Genomic DNA, 12,542 nt, shown 5'->3' with positions numbered 1-12,542 from the left:
GAAGCAGGAGGGTGAGCAAATGTAATCTATTGAGTAGATCCTATGGGAGGGACTGAGGGGGCTCAGCCTGGAGAAGAGAAGGGTCTCAGGGGTGACCTGGCTCTGCACAACTCCCTGAGAGGAGGGCTCAGGCTCTGCTCTGCTCCCACAGAACAAGGGACATGATGAGAGAGAACACCCTCAAGCTGTGCCAGGGGAGGTCCAGGTTGGACATCAGGAGGAATTTCTTCCCAGAAAGGGTGGTCAGGCATTGTAAGGGGCTGCCCAGGCGGGTGGTGGGATCCCCATCCCTGGAGGAGTCCAAGGAAAGCCTGGACGTGGCACACAGGGCTCTGGGCTGGGTGACAAGGTGTGATGGGTCCCAGGTTGGGCTCAGTGGTCTTGGAGGTCTTTTCCAGCCTCAGTGGTTCTGTGGTTCCAGTGGAGGAGATTTTACCATGGGGAAAGACTCCTGCAGGCCAAGTGGCTCTGTGGGTGTACAGTGTTCTCTCCAATCTCAGGGGGAGTTGAGTCTCTGTTTTCTAGTCTTGAGGAGATCTTGGGGTGTCATTTATCAAGTTTGTCAGTCTTAGACATCTTTTTGCTCAGACACTTCTCCTTGAGTACCAAAACATAAGTTGATAACCATTTGCTCGATGCCTCTATATATTCCCCTCCCTTCCCATCTGTCTGTGTGCAAAGTCATGCTTTGTGCTCAGAATGCACAAAGTATCACAGGATTTGAAGTTTGTTTGCTCTACTGAAGTTCCTGTAGTGTTGGAAAAAGTAATTTCTATTCATGTGGATTGAGAAGGATGATCTTGTGTTTTCCTTTGATTTTGTAAGTTGAATTGCAAGACTTCAGCCCCACACAGCAGTGTATATTTGTAAAACATCTTTTTAGGATATATTTTAACTTGGTAAAAGTTGTGAAATTGTGAATTTAATACTGAGAATTTAATATTGAGAAACTTACACTGGAATTTGGTCTCTGCGCATGCAAAGACGGATATTTGACATATGTTTGGATTTTTTTAATCTCCCTTTGGAATCACAAAAATTCTAATCATTTCATTCATTCACTCTTTTCCAGCTGGGAATGACAGGTAACACTACTCCCTTTGGGCAACCTTTCAGTCAAACTGGAGGGCAGCAGATGGGAGCTGCAGGAGTGAATCCTCAGTTGCCGAACAAGCCAGGCATGGCCAATAGTCTGTCTCCCTTCCCTGCCGACATCAAGAGTACTCCCGTCACCAGTGTGCCAAACATGGTGAGTTGTCCCTGCTGCTCCAGCATTCTTTACCTCTTCCTAGTGCTTTCTGAGTTCTTGGGTGATCCAGCTTCTGCAACACTTTCAAATTACTTCTCCGTGGTCATTTAAGCATCAGAGTTGTCCCGTGGTTCCTCATTTCCGCTCTGCAGTGCGTGTATAAAACTTCTGTCCATTTTTGTGCAGTGGTTATGCTTTCTCAAGGATCACAGTTATAAAAACTGTATTGCATCCTTTCATTTTTGCTGGTATATTTACTTTTAAACCAGATAAAAATGTCTTCTTCAGGTTCTGTGTGTCAATTAGAATATGTTGGGTACATCACCACCTTCCTGAAACTAAATATTACCTCATATCCTTTGAAACTGATGTGGTGAACACCCCAGATGCTTCTCACTTTATACTGTGGCTGACTTGCAAGAACAGTTCTTACTAGGACACCTTGCAAGTTTATAGTATGATGTTTACCAGAGTTCTCTTTATAAAGTTAAATTAAATATTCCCATTTGTCTCAGGATGTTGCGTATTAATCAAACTGCTTGTGTTGTTTCTATGGAAACTCCAGCTTGTTGCATTTTATATTCTTATACATGATAGCAGTTACTATAGAAACTTGTAAGACCTGCAAATTGCTTATTTTTTAATTTAAATCAAAAAATGCTATTTTTTGGCACAACCAATGCTTGCTGTTCCATCACTGTATTTGCTACCTGCCTGTCACTAATAAGCTCTGTATGAGAGGCAAGAGGATGCAATAAACTTCCTCTTTTCTCCTTATTTTAGAGAATCACTTCCTAATTTTCCTCCAGTTATGCTGTGAAATCTTTAATATCATCTGTCATTTACTGTTTATGATTATGGAAAGGAGCTTGTGACTGGATTAACACCATGTTCAGAACACCACTGGCACTCATGCAGAATATTTGTAAAAGACAATTTACTGCATGACTACTCTTATTGTGTTAAGTGTTTGGATCAGGTGTAAAGCAAGTGAGTTATTGTCCTGATGCTGCAGAAAACCCGCAGATCTCCCCAAAATGCTGTATTCATCTCAGAGACTGGGTAATCTTAAAGCTTAATTTTGTGTTCGTTTAAAAGTCAGGTTTGGGAAAGTCTGTCTTAATATACTCACTTACCAGTATAGGATGTAGTGGTCCATATTCAGGAGGAATAAAAAAGGCATTTGCCATCAAGGCGTGTCAGGTGATGGGAGAGAAATAAAATCAAAAACTGTTTTCTTTCTCCCATCTTGTCGAAGAGAAAGAGGAAAGTCAAGGAAACTTTCCCAGTAGTATCAATTGCAGTTTCAAAATGTCAAAAATACCAACTGAGAGAACAATCAGAGCCGTCTGTCTTTGTTTCTCAGGTGTCAGAAGCTTTGCATGTGCAATATATCTTCTTTTCCCTCACACCACCACAGAGTAATGGCATTTCAGCCAACAGACATTGGCACTGTGCAGCCCAAAGCTCTCAGCTCACGTGGGGTTAGAGGCATGGTGGTCCTGACAGGGGTGTAACTTCAAAAACTGAATTTCCACCTAAACATTTTTATTGCAAAGCCAAGAACTTAAAAAGAAATGTCACACTTGTTAGAATTTAACCTTTATTTGGCAGCAGTGGGTAAGGCAGTGTAATTATTTGGTAATAGCACATCCATGGCCATATGTTATTCCTTCCACAGGGACTTTGCTTTATTCAGTGAACAATATGAACAGAGCCCCTGGAAAGAGCACACAGTCAACATTTAGTTCTATTTTTGCAGCTCGGTGTGTAGCTGTGGGCATTGCTGGCTGAATGTTGTAATATATCTCACTTGGTCATTCCAAATGCTCTTTCCTGTGGCAGTCAGCACTGGAGCAGGTTTATGCTTTGGATTAGTTCATTTTCACAGCACCTCTCTGAGATAAAGATGTGGTGCCCCAGTTTTAAGCACAGAAGCACAAGGAGAGTAAGACTGGCAGAATCTGCTGACTCAGAACTTGAGGTCTGTAGGCTCTGGCTTGCTAAACCTTATTTGATATATAAGGCATTACCTAAGGGTAAAATAACATCCAGAGCACTTCCATGAGTTACAGAAACACACATCTAAGTGACATCTGTCACTCACATTGGGCAACCAAAATGTGACCCAAATGGCTGCTGTGAAAAGCTGCTGGTGACAGAGGCAGGTCCCAGAGCAGGGCTGCAATCCTGCCCTGTGTTCTTGCTGCAATCCCTTTGCCATTTCTGTGTGCTGGGTTGCTTTAGTCCCTGGAGATGATGGTTTATTTAATGTGCTTGGCCTGGAGACACGGCCTGTCCTGCTCCCTGGGGGAGGCAGCAGTGATGTGGAAAAGGCTATTGTGTTGTGTTAACATTCATCAAAAATGAGCTTGTGGAGGGTCAGTTCAGACTACATCCACTACAGCAAGTGAAAGACAACTGCATATTTTAAAAAACCAAGAAAACCCCATACAGGGTCCTCTGTGGGATGAGTGCAACCACATATCTTGCTAAACCAGCCCTCTATACCACCCTTATCTTAAAGGGCCCCCAAAGTACTATTCCATGTGAGAGAAACCCACGTGAATGACAGCGCTGGTGGTGTGTGGCCTGTGTGAGGCAGGAAACCAGATTGCAGCATGGCACTGAACACTGTGGTTACCACAGGGGATATTTAAACAGGAGAAGAGGAAGCAGAAAAGTGCAGCCATTGTCTGAGGACTCCTAAGTCCTGAAAACCAAAATATTTTTAGATACTCCTTTCAGTCTTTAGCCTTACGCCTTATATGTGTGCTGCAAAAATAAATATGATTTTCTTAACCCACATTATTCTAATCATTACTGTGTGACACCCCTGTCCCCAACAGTAACCAGGACTTTTCCCACTGCCACACATAACCTAGCAGCCAGGAAAAATGTGCTGCAGCTGTGGATTTAGATTTTTGATCCAAATTCAGGCTCCCACTCTCCTGAGAGCAGCACTCTCCTGTCCCCCCTGCCTGCCCAGTAAAGTGGGTCTCTGAAGTGTTAATTCACTGCAGCCCATGTTCCAGGCATGACCTTACACTACACCCTGAGAAGCACGTTTGGATTAATCTCTTTAATTAGAAAAGAAGAACAAACCTTATGCTATTAAAATGATTAGGAGGTCAGCATTAAGGTATTAATTTTCAGTGCCAGCAGGATGGATTGATTTTGTTTGTTTTGTTTTAATGGTGATGGGCAGAATGGGCAGCTTGAAAACTTGAGTGAAAGGCTTCTTTCCAAAAGAAAAATGTTGCTTGTGATGTTGGAAGTTCTAGTGAGACACTGCTGAGGCTCAGTGCTGCTGAAATGGCTCTGCTGCAGGACTGGCAGTGCTGTGCTGCTGAGATCATGCACGATCCCTGGGCTGTGGACAGCAGCCATGCTCTGCTCTCGGGCTCTCAGCGTGGTGTGCAGCCCCTTTGGGAGCCAGCAGCCCCTTTGGGAGCCAGCAGCTTCTGGTTCTGATGTGTGCAGGCTCTGGGAGGAGCTGCTGGGGGAGCCCTGGGAGGCTTTTCCACCAAGGCTGCTGAAGCTTTGTGCTCCCTGCAGTGCTGCCCGTTCCAAGGGTGGTGGTGGATGGTTCCTTCGTGGGCATACCAGTCAATCTGGTATTTCTGCATGGGTTAGGAGCACAATGGGGGAAGTTTGGCTTCCAGACACCAGCATGGTTTCACAGTTATCCCTATGACCAGCAGATGGAGTTGAGAGAATATTGCTTTTTGGGAGTGAAGGAAATAATTTTTCTTCAATTCTTGACTTAGAATTGGAGCAGCATATCTTCTCCTGTGCTTTTTCTCCCTGCTCATCTCTTGCTAAACTGCTCTCTGTTGTGTTCTTCTTTGTTTCTTTTTGTGTCCTATGGATTTCTGTAATAACAGATTTTGATCAGAAGACAGAAGAAGTGACTGGGGGGTGAGGATGTCTCAGGTGTGCCTTGCTGCAGACCTCTGAGGGAGAGGAAGAAAGCTTTTAAACTGGGAGGCCAGGTTTAATTAGAGCAAGTAGAACTGTAGCTACTTAAAATAGACAACTGGTGTTTTATTCTAGAGAGCAGAAAGAAAAGGCTTTATGAAGAATCACTTAACTCCAGTGCCCTTCCAGGGGGGAAGGCCTGTGTTCTGACCCTTTCTGTGATTTTTCCTCTCTTGCAGCACAGCCACTCTCCTCTATCCCTGTGGAAAGGTCTGTGGCTCTTGCACTGGCAGCATGCTGAGTGTCTGGTTGCTCTTCAGCATTCTCCCAGTCTCTGCTGGGCTTGCTGTCAGCTGTGCTCACCTTCCCTGTGCCTGCCCTGACCTCCACTCTGAATTCAGTTTCTGTATCACAAGCAAAGCTCACTCCTTCCCTTCCTCAAGAAAATCCCACCTGATTTACAACAGTGGACAGCTGGGAAAAGGCTCTACTTAGGTCTAAAGGAGAAGATCTTAATAACCTGAACACAAATCCAGCAGATGGTGTTCAGTGCCAGGGAGAGGACGTTGTTTTGTTGGGAGCAGAGCATCTCTGTCTTGCCCTAGTGCAGGAGTTCATCCTGGAGATGTGCATTGCTTTGAATGGTGGAATATTTTAGCTTTTGCATCATCTGTAAATACAGTGCCAGGCTGGCAAAAACTGACAAAGAGGAATGAATCTTTTCCCAATGCTCTGGCCTGTGTTCCACTCTCCCCTCTCCCATATGCAAATACAAGCAGTGGAGAGTATCCATTGCTGTGTCCTACCTTATTCCAGCAGCTGAGGTGCTCCATAGGCAGCACTCCAACAGCATGGCTTTCCTTCCCTTACAAACTTCTCGTTTGTGCTTTATCCTTTTTTCTATTCAGGATTTGCTGTCTGGCATTTTTAATGTTCCTCATTCCTCAGGCTGTTTTGTCCCTCATTAAAATCCTGAGGTTTATGTAGGGTATGTAACCCCTCAATATTTTGCTCAGGCAATTTTCTATATGTGAGAGCTGGCATCTGTCTACACTTTCCTTTATTTTGTCCCTTTTTTCTACTTTGAAACACTTCTTCAGCAGTGTATGCTTCTTTGCATTTGCTGGTTCTGCAAATCAGAAAGATGAGATAAAAGTCCACAAGTTTATCTTTAAGAAAGATGCCTATCCAGCCTTGATGCCTAGCAGACTCAATGGCATAGAATTGAGCCCTTTGCTGGTTTTAAAACAAAATTCCATCTGCAATTAAATGCTAAGTGCACTGACCAGCTATTCAGGTTCTTTCTGTAGCCTGGCCATTAGAGCCTTTCCACCTTTGAGGTTGTCATGGGCTTGCAGGTTCATTTGCCACCTTCAGAGGTGGAAGTTGAAAGTTGAAAATATTCCTGTTTACCCTTGACATGCAAACTCTGCCTTTATCCGTGTCAGTGCCAAAGCTCTGAGATAAATCCTGAGCTCTAAACACATTCTTCATGTTAAGACCACAGCCTCAAGCTGCTCCAGGCGAGGTTCAGGTTGGATGTCAGGAAGGATTTCTTCCCAGAGGGGTCTGTCAGGCATTGGAAGGGGCTGCCCAGGGAGGTGGTGGAGTCCCCATCCCTGGAGGTGCTCAAGGGAGGCCTGGAGGTGACACTCGGTGCTCTGGGCTGGTCATAAACTGGGGATTGGGCACAGGTTTGCTTTGGTTATCTCAGAGGGCTCTTCCAACCTAAGTGGTTCTGGGAATCTGTTGGCTTTGTGTTCAGGAGCTGGATATCTTCCTGCCTCTCCTCATTTCCTAGAGCACTGCCAGTGCTCGGGTTGGTGCTATAGGCTGACATCACTTAGCTCCCTCCAGACAGCAGGACAGACTTCTGAGACTGTGTCCAGTTTTTCTTCTTCTGTGGAGACTCAGATTCTGATTCCTCCTGCTCCTTGGGTGAGGAAATGCAGCACTGCAGGGTTTTGGGGCACAAATGCAAATGTTTGTGCATGCAGTGCTCATCTCAGCCCATTTGTGCACGTGTGAGCCTCCAACCTCTGGGGCCAAAGCAGACCCTGGTGTTCCTGGTGTCACAAGGATCCTTCCTGTTTGGACAGGACCAGGCTGCTCATTCCATGCTGAGAGTGACTGGTGGAACCAGGGAAACCATCATCCACATGAGCTGCAAGAAGTGTAAACAGGTTCTGTGTCACTTTCCCAGTGAAGCTCTGGTCAGCAGGTGACTGCACTGGGGAATGCCTTTGGCCTTGATGCCCCCAGTAGCTGCTGCTTGAGCTCTCCTTCAGTTTTGGGACAGAACGATGCTCTCTGGGGTCTGCAGGGCTGGTTCAGCACTTATTAGAGCATTCTTGCAAACCCTGTAGGCAGGAAAGATGTTTTGAGTCTTACTAGAAAAGTATTGGGATACTCATTATTGGAGTTGGTCACACTATGAAGACTTAATTCAGATAGGAATATTGCTAATTGAAAGTTCCATTTATATATATATTGCTAATTGAAACATTTGCAGTTCATGTGTGTATCCACTTTGTGCCTGGTATTCCTTCTCTGGAAGGGACCTTCAGCATCACACTTTAAGCCTGTGGTTGGAAGGGAACTGAAGAAGTTTGGGAGTGTTTCACCTTAATGTACCCATGTGTGGCATTCATGACAGTGGATTCTTAACCTCACTGAGATCTGCTGTTGATTACAAACCTCTCTTCTAGAACTAAAAGGCATTTTTTAAACACGGGATTTGTCCTCATACACTGAAAGTCACATTCTTCTATCAGGGAGAAGGAAAAAACATGGAAATAAACAGAAATTACAGAAGAAAGGTATTTTAAAACTGTAATGTTCTGTAGAGTGGAGCTGAGGCAGAGTTCTGTATTGCATTGTTTACCTGCTGTAAGATTGTCACTGCTGCTGAGATTGCTGCCTACTTTTCTAAGAAAAGGTACATGGTGTTCCATCTCAACAATGTTGAGTGTTTTTGACTATAAATACATAAAAACGTGGAGAATTGCTGGTCGCTTCAGTAAAGTAAAACCACCAGGGAACTTTGAGTCCATCCAAATCCACAAGAAGGAGATACTTGTGCATCTGGGCTGCCCAGACATGCAGGAAGCTTTTGCCCTTCAGGATAGGGACAGGGCAGAATCATCTTCCTCTGTGAATGAGTTTCCATAATTTTAAAGGGTATTAATAGCTGCCTTACCCTATAGAAGTATGTATAACTCAGTTTCTAGAAAACTGATAATTGCCATTCCCATCTCTGTCAGAGGTTTTAAAAGATTTCCAACCCCTGATCCATTTGCTGTGTTGATGATGGAGTAAGTGACAAGAGAAGCAAAATTATCTTTTTTGCCTTATCTGACTATTGAATTATTGATTTTAATTGTGGGTACAGAAGTGCCTGAACTTCCTGTTTCAGCAAGAACATTGTCAGTCAGTCAGGAGAAGCAACCTGAAGAAGCTTTATATTCTGAGGGGTTTTTGTGCCTACCAGCAACAGGCTGATCTGGAGTGAGACTGCTTTGTTCTTCAAACCACTGATACTCTGCAATTCTGCTTTTTTTTGTTACTCAATCTTCAAGTAACCCTCCTGGCTCATGGCATCTGTGCTGATACAGCTGTGTTGTGTCTGTTAACTGGAAGGGTAGTAACAAAAGGAGGACTTGGCTTGGGAAACAATTCTTTGACTGGGATGAAAGCATCGCGTCCAACAAGATTTTCTTTGGCATGATCCCTGTATTTTTCTGCAGATTAGCTGAACTAATTGTTTCCTATTTGTGACCTAAGAATTGTTTCAGCAAAACCTCTCTGCTCTATGGATTTGCTCACAGGAGAAATGGAAGACTGAATTTCAGCTGCATGCAGTGGGAGCAGATGTTCATGGGTTTCCTTCATTCACCCCCTTATTCCTTTCATTGTTCTTTCTCTTGAAAGTTCAAGACAAACAGATTCAGCAATTCCTCTTTGTCTAAGATTTATTATAATCATTATCAAGTGGCAGAGTCTCCACTTCTTCCATCAAATACCAGACATGGTGTTTTCTACTTGATCTTGTGTGCTTCATTCCCCAGAAGAAAAGCAAGCTCCAAAACCTGATGTGCAGGGGCAAAGCTTGCTGCTGGAGTAGAAAGAACTTGTGCAGGGAACTTTGTGTTGATCTAAGAAAATTAGGATTTTGTAGGCTGTGGAATTTCCTGGGGAATCCTCAAAGATCAGAAGTAGAATGGGCTAGAAATGGTGTATGCTGACACTTAAACCTGATTTTCTTTAAATGTGGTACGCAGGCTGTAGTAGGCTGTAGGTTAGTAGTTCTGCAGGCAGTACTGAACTATTTCCTCTATTACCTCCCCAGCATAATCCTAATGTTCCTATATTCTATTTAAAAGTGTTTTTCAGGGCTGGTTTTCCTTAGGTAACTTGGAATTTGGTGAGCTTTCCTGTGGTAACCTGTTTTCACAGTGCATGATCAAATTGATTCTTGGGACAGTTGCTTGTTTGTCCGTAAGATTAATTCAGGCTGCAAATCACAGGGATTGCAGCACTTTTACAGTCCCCGATCTGTTCCTGCTAGGGGAGTCATTGCAGGCTGTGGATATGTTTAATCTTGAAAGTCAAGTTTCTACATTTGTCCAGGAAGAAGAAAAGCTGCCTGATCTGTGCTGAATAATTGACATGTTAAAGAGGCTGTTTCTCTTCTGCACTGTTACGAGCTGTGCCTTAAACTGAAGAGCTCTGTGGATTTGCAGCTGTCAAGCAGAGCTCAGGCCTTGGTGCAGAAGTGTGTGCATAAAGAATGGATGCTGGAAGTAAAACACTGGGTTTTAAAGCTGATAGAACCCAGTGTCACCCCGTGGTAGCTCTAGTTCTCTTCAGTAGCCATAATGCAACCCAGATTTAGGTGGCCCTTACTAGGAGAAAACTATATACAGCTTGCTGTGGAAATTTTCTCTGTGGAAGGAATATCACTTGGAGACAAAAAGGATTAACTTAGGTTTGGAAAATCAGCTCTGCCTTTTGCTGTAATACATGGAGACAGTCATAGAATTTTCACTGTCTTGTCCCATTGGACTTCTCTTTTTGTTATGGAAAAGAAGCTAGGATTGATGTCTATAAAATGTATGATATGAAAATCTGACCTACAGTATGAAAATATAGTACTAAACAATCTTGAATTCATAGAATTGTAGAATGGTGTTGGTTGGAAGGGACCTTAAAGAGTTCCACATCTGAGCTCATAAGATAAGAGCTCATTGCTGTTGGAATTATGGTCTCTCTAATAAACAGTATTTTGAATAGCTCGTTATTTAAACTCATTTGTGTGTTTTAACAGAGTGTTTAACTCTCAGTACACTGTTTGAGCCTTACAAATGTCCAAGAACACTACAGGGAGTGGTGCAATAACCCTTATAGCTCAGTGAACTCTTTTTGTGATACTCAAATCCTTGTACAAGATAAAGACCAAGCACAACGCTGAACTCTCCTTTCTTCTCTCAGTCCCAGATGCAAACCCAAGTCCAGCAAGTGGGAATCGTCCCCACGCAGGCCATGGCCACCGGGCCCACGGCAGACCCCGAGAAGCGCAAGCTGATCCAGCAGCAGCTGGTCTTGCTGCTCCACGCCCACAAGTGTCAGCGGCGCGAGCAGGCCAACGGCGAGGTGCGCGCCTGCGCCCTGCCGCACTGCCGCACCATGAAGAACGTCCTCAACCACATGACGCACTGCCAGGCTGGCAAGGCCTGCCAAGGTGAGCCCTCCCCGTGCCCAGCCTTGCTCTGCTCAGCCAGAGGGTCCCCTGTGCCTGGCACAAAGGAGTGCCAGCACTGGCTCTGTGGTTGAGCTGCTCCCAGCTCTGCCCGTTTAGAAAACAGAATGCAACATTTGCTCTCCTCAGGTAGGGTGGTACCAGTGCAGCCTTGCAAGCATTTTCATCTCCTCTGTTGTATTAAGTATGAAATCCACTGTGTCTTTGTCTTAAATTTCAGTTCTAGTTTCATTCATTTGCACTTGGATCACAAGACATTTCAGTCCTGTTTAGTTACATGTACAGTACTGCAATATTTGCCTTTTGGAAGTAGGATGGTAGCAGTGTAGCCTTGCCATCATCCTTTTCATCTCTGCTGTATAAGGAGGGTGTAGTGTCCACCATGTCTGTGTCTTAAATTTTAGGACTAGTTTCCTTCATTTGGCGGATCACAAAAAAATTTACTTGTTTGTGCTTTTAGTATTGCTTGTGAACAAGAATAGAGTAGAGTTACTCTAAAAAACGAAATCATTCAAAACCAGTTGAAGAATAGAATTGCTCTAAGAAAGGAAATAATTCAAAACCAATTAACCAAGGAGTGACTTTTAACTCTTGCTTTCCCTTGCTGCAGTTGCTCATTGTGCATCTTCGAGACAAATCATCTCCCACTGGAAGAATTGTACTCGGCACGACTGTCCTGTGTGCCTTCCTCTGAAAAATGCCAGTGACAAAAGAAACCAACAACGTGAGTATTTCTCTTACTGCTGTCACCATTAAAACTGTTAAACCAAAGTTGATCACTTGTGCAATGGAGGAATAAACTCTTGACAGTGTCCTAACAAACTTAGTAGCTGTTAACAATCTTGTGCAAGGATAAATATACCAGTGAATTTCCATTTCTGATCATTGAATGCAATTTATTACTTAAATACAGTAATACTTAAATACATAAATGTACTTAAATACCAAATAACTGGGAAAGTATGAGTTCAAGCACACATCTTTTCTAAAGGGTGTGGCAACTTCTAACTGGTGTTCCATTGTGAGGCAGGTCAATAGATTCCAGTTGTGAAGCAGTTTTGAATGTAGGTGGGGGCTTGGAGAGGAGATAAGTTACTTGGTTGTGTTTCTTGCTGCTAAAAATAGCTTAAATAAAAAAGCTAATGATTTAAAACAATCAAAAATGAAAAAATAATTCTCTCATGTAGAAAGGTCTGGGTGTCTTAATCATTAAGTGTATTTAACACTGGTATAGATTAGCTGTAGTTCTGCAAATCATGCCTGGTTTTTATAATAGCTGAGCTGTTACTGATCCTTGGGGCCAGTCCATTTGTAGTTTATTTCTTCTTCCCTCTTGCTCTGAAAAAGAAAATTCTGAACTTATATTGGTAGGTTTGCTTCTCATCAAGTCCTTTGAAAAGATGCCAGGGTGGAACATTTTACAGCATTGATGTAAAGTTCTAGAAGTCTTAAGTAATGTTATGCCTAAGTATATTTAAATAAAGGCTAAGAAGTGGAAAATAGCTGCAGAACTTGCAAAGCTTGTACATTGCAGTTGGATTGGAAGCATTCTGCTGATTTCCAGCTAAGCTGAGACTGCAGTGTGGAACATCAGTCAACCTTGGAGGATGGAGA

At 43.5% G+C, this 12,542-nt stretch overlaps 1 protein-coding gene across 5 annotated transcripts in view; it reads left to right on the top strand.

Annotated features, from left to right (window-relative positions):
• The window catches only part of LOC120513318 (CREB binding protein), a 95,463-nt gene that overhangs the window by 37,564 nt on the left and 45,357 nt on the right, over positions 1-12,542 (top strand). For all 5 annotated transcript variants that reach the window (XM_039732628.1, XM_039732631.1, XM_039732627.1 and 2 more), the window contains 3 exons: positions 1,073-1,249; positions 10,661-10,910; positions 11,539-11,652. In XM_039732628.1, coding sequence (XP_039588562.1) covers positions 1,073-1,249; positions 10,661-10,910; positions 11,539-11,652 — 541 coding nt within the window. The remainder of the gene's footprint in view (positions 1-1,072; positions 1,250-10,660; positions 10,911-11,538; positions 11,653-12,542) is intronic.

The sequence above is a fragment of the Passer montanus genome, unplaced genomic scaffold (genome assembly GCF_014805655.1).
Source record: "Passer montanus isolate IOZ18808 unplaced genomic scaffold, ASM1480565v1 scaffold8, whole genome shotgun sequence".
NCBI classification, from domain to species: Eukaryota; Metazoa; Chordata; class Aves; order Passeriformes; family Passeridae; genus Passer; species Passer montanus.
The sequence above is the reverse complement of the archived record's forward strand: the minus strand, read 5'-3'. Positions and strand labels throughout refer to the sequence as shown.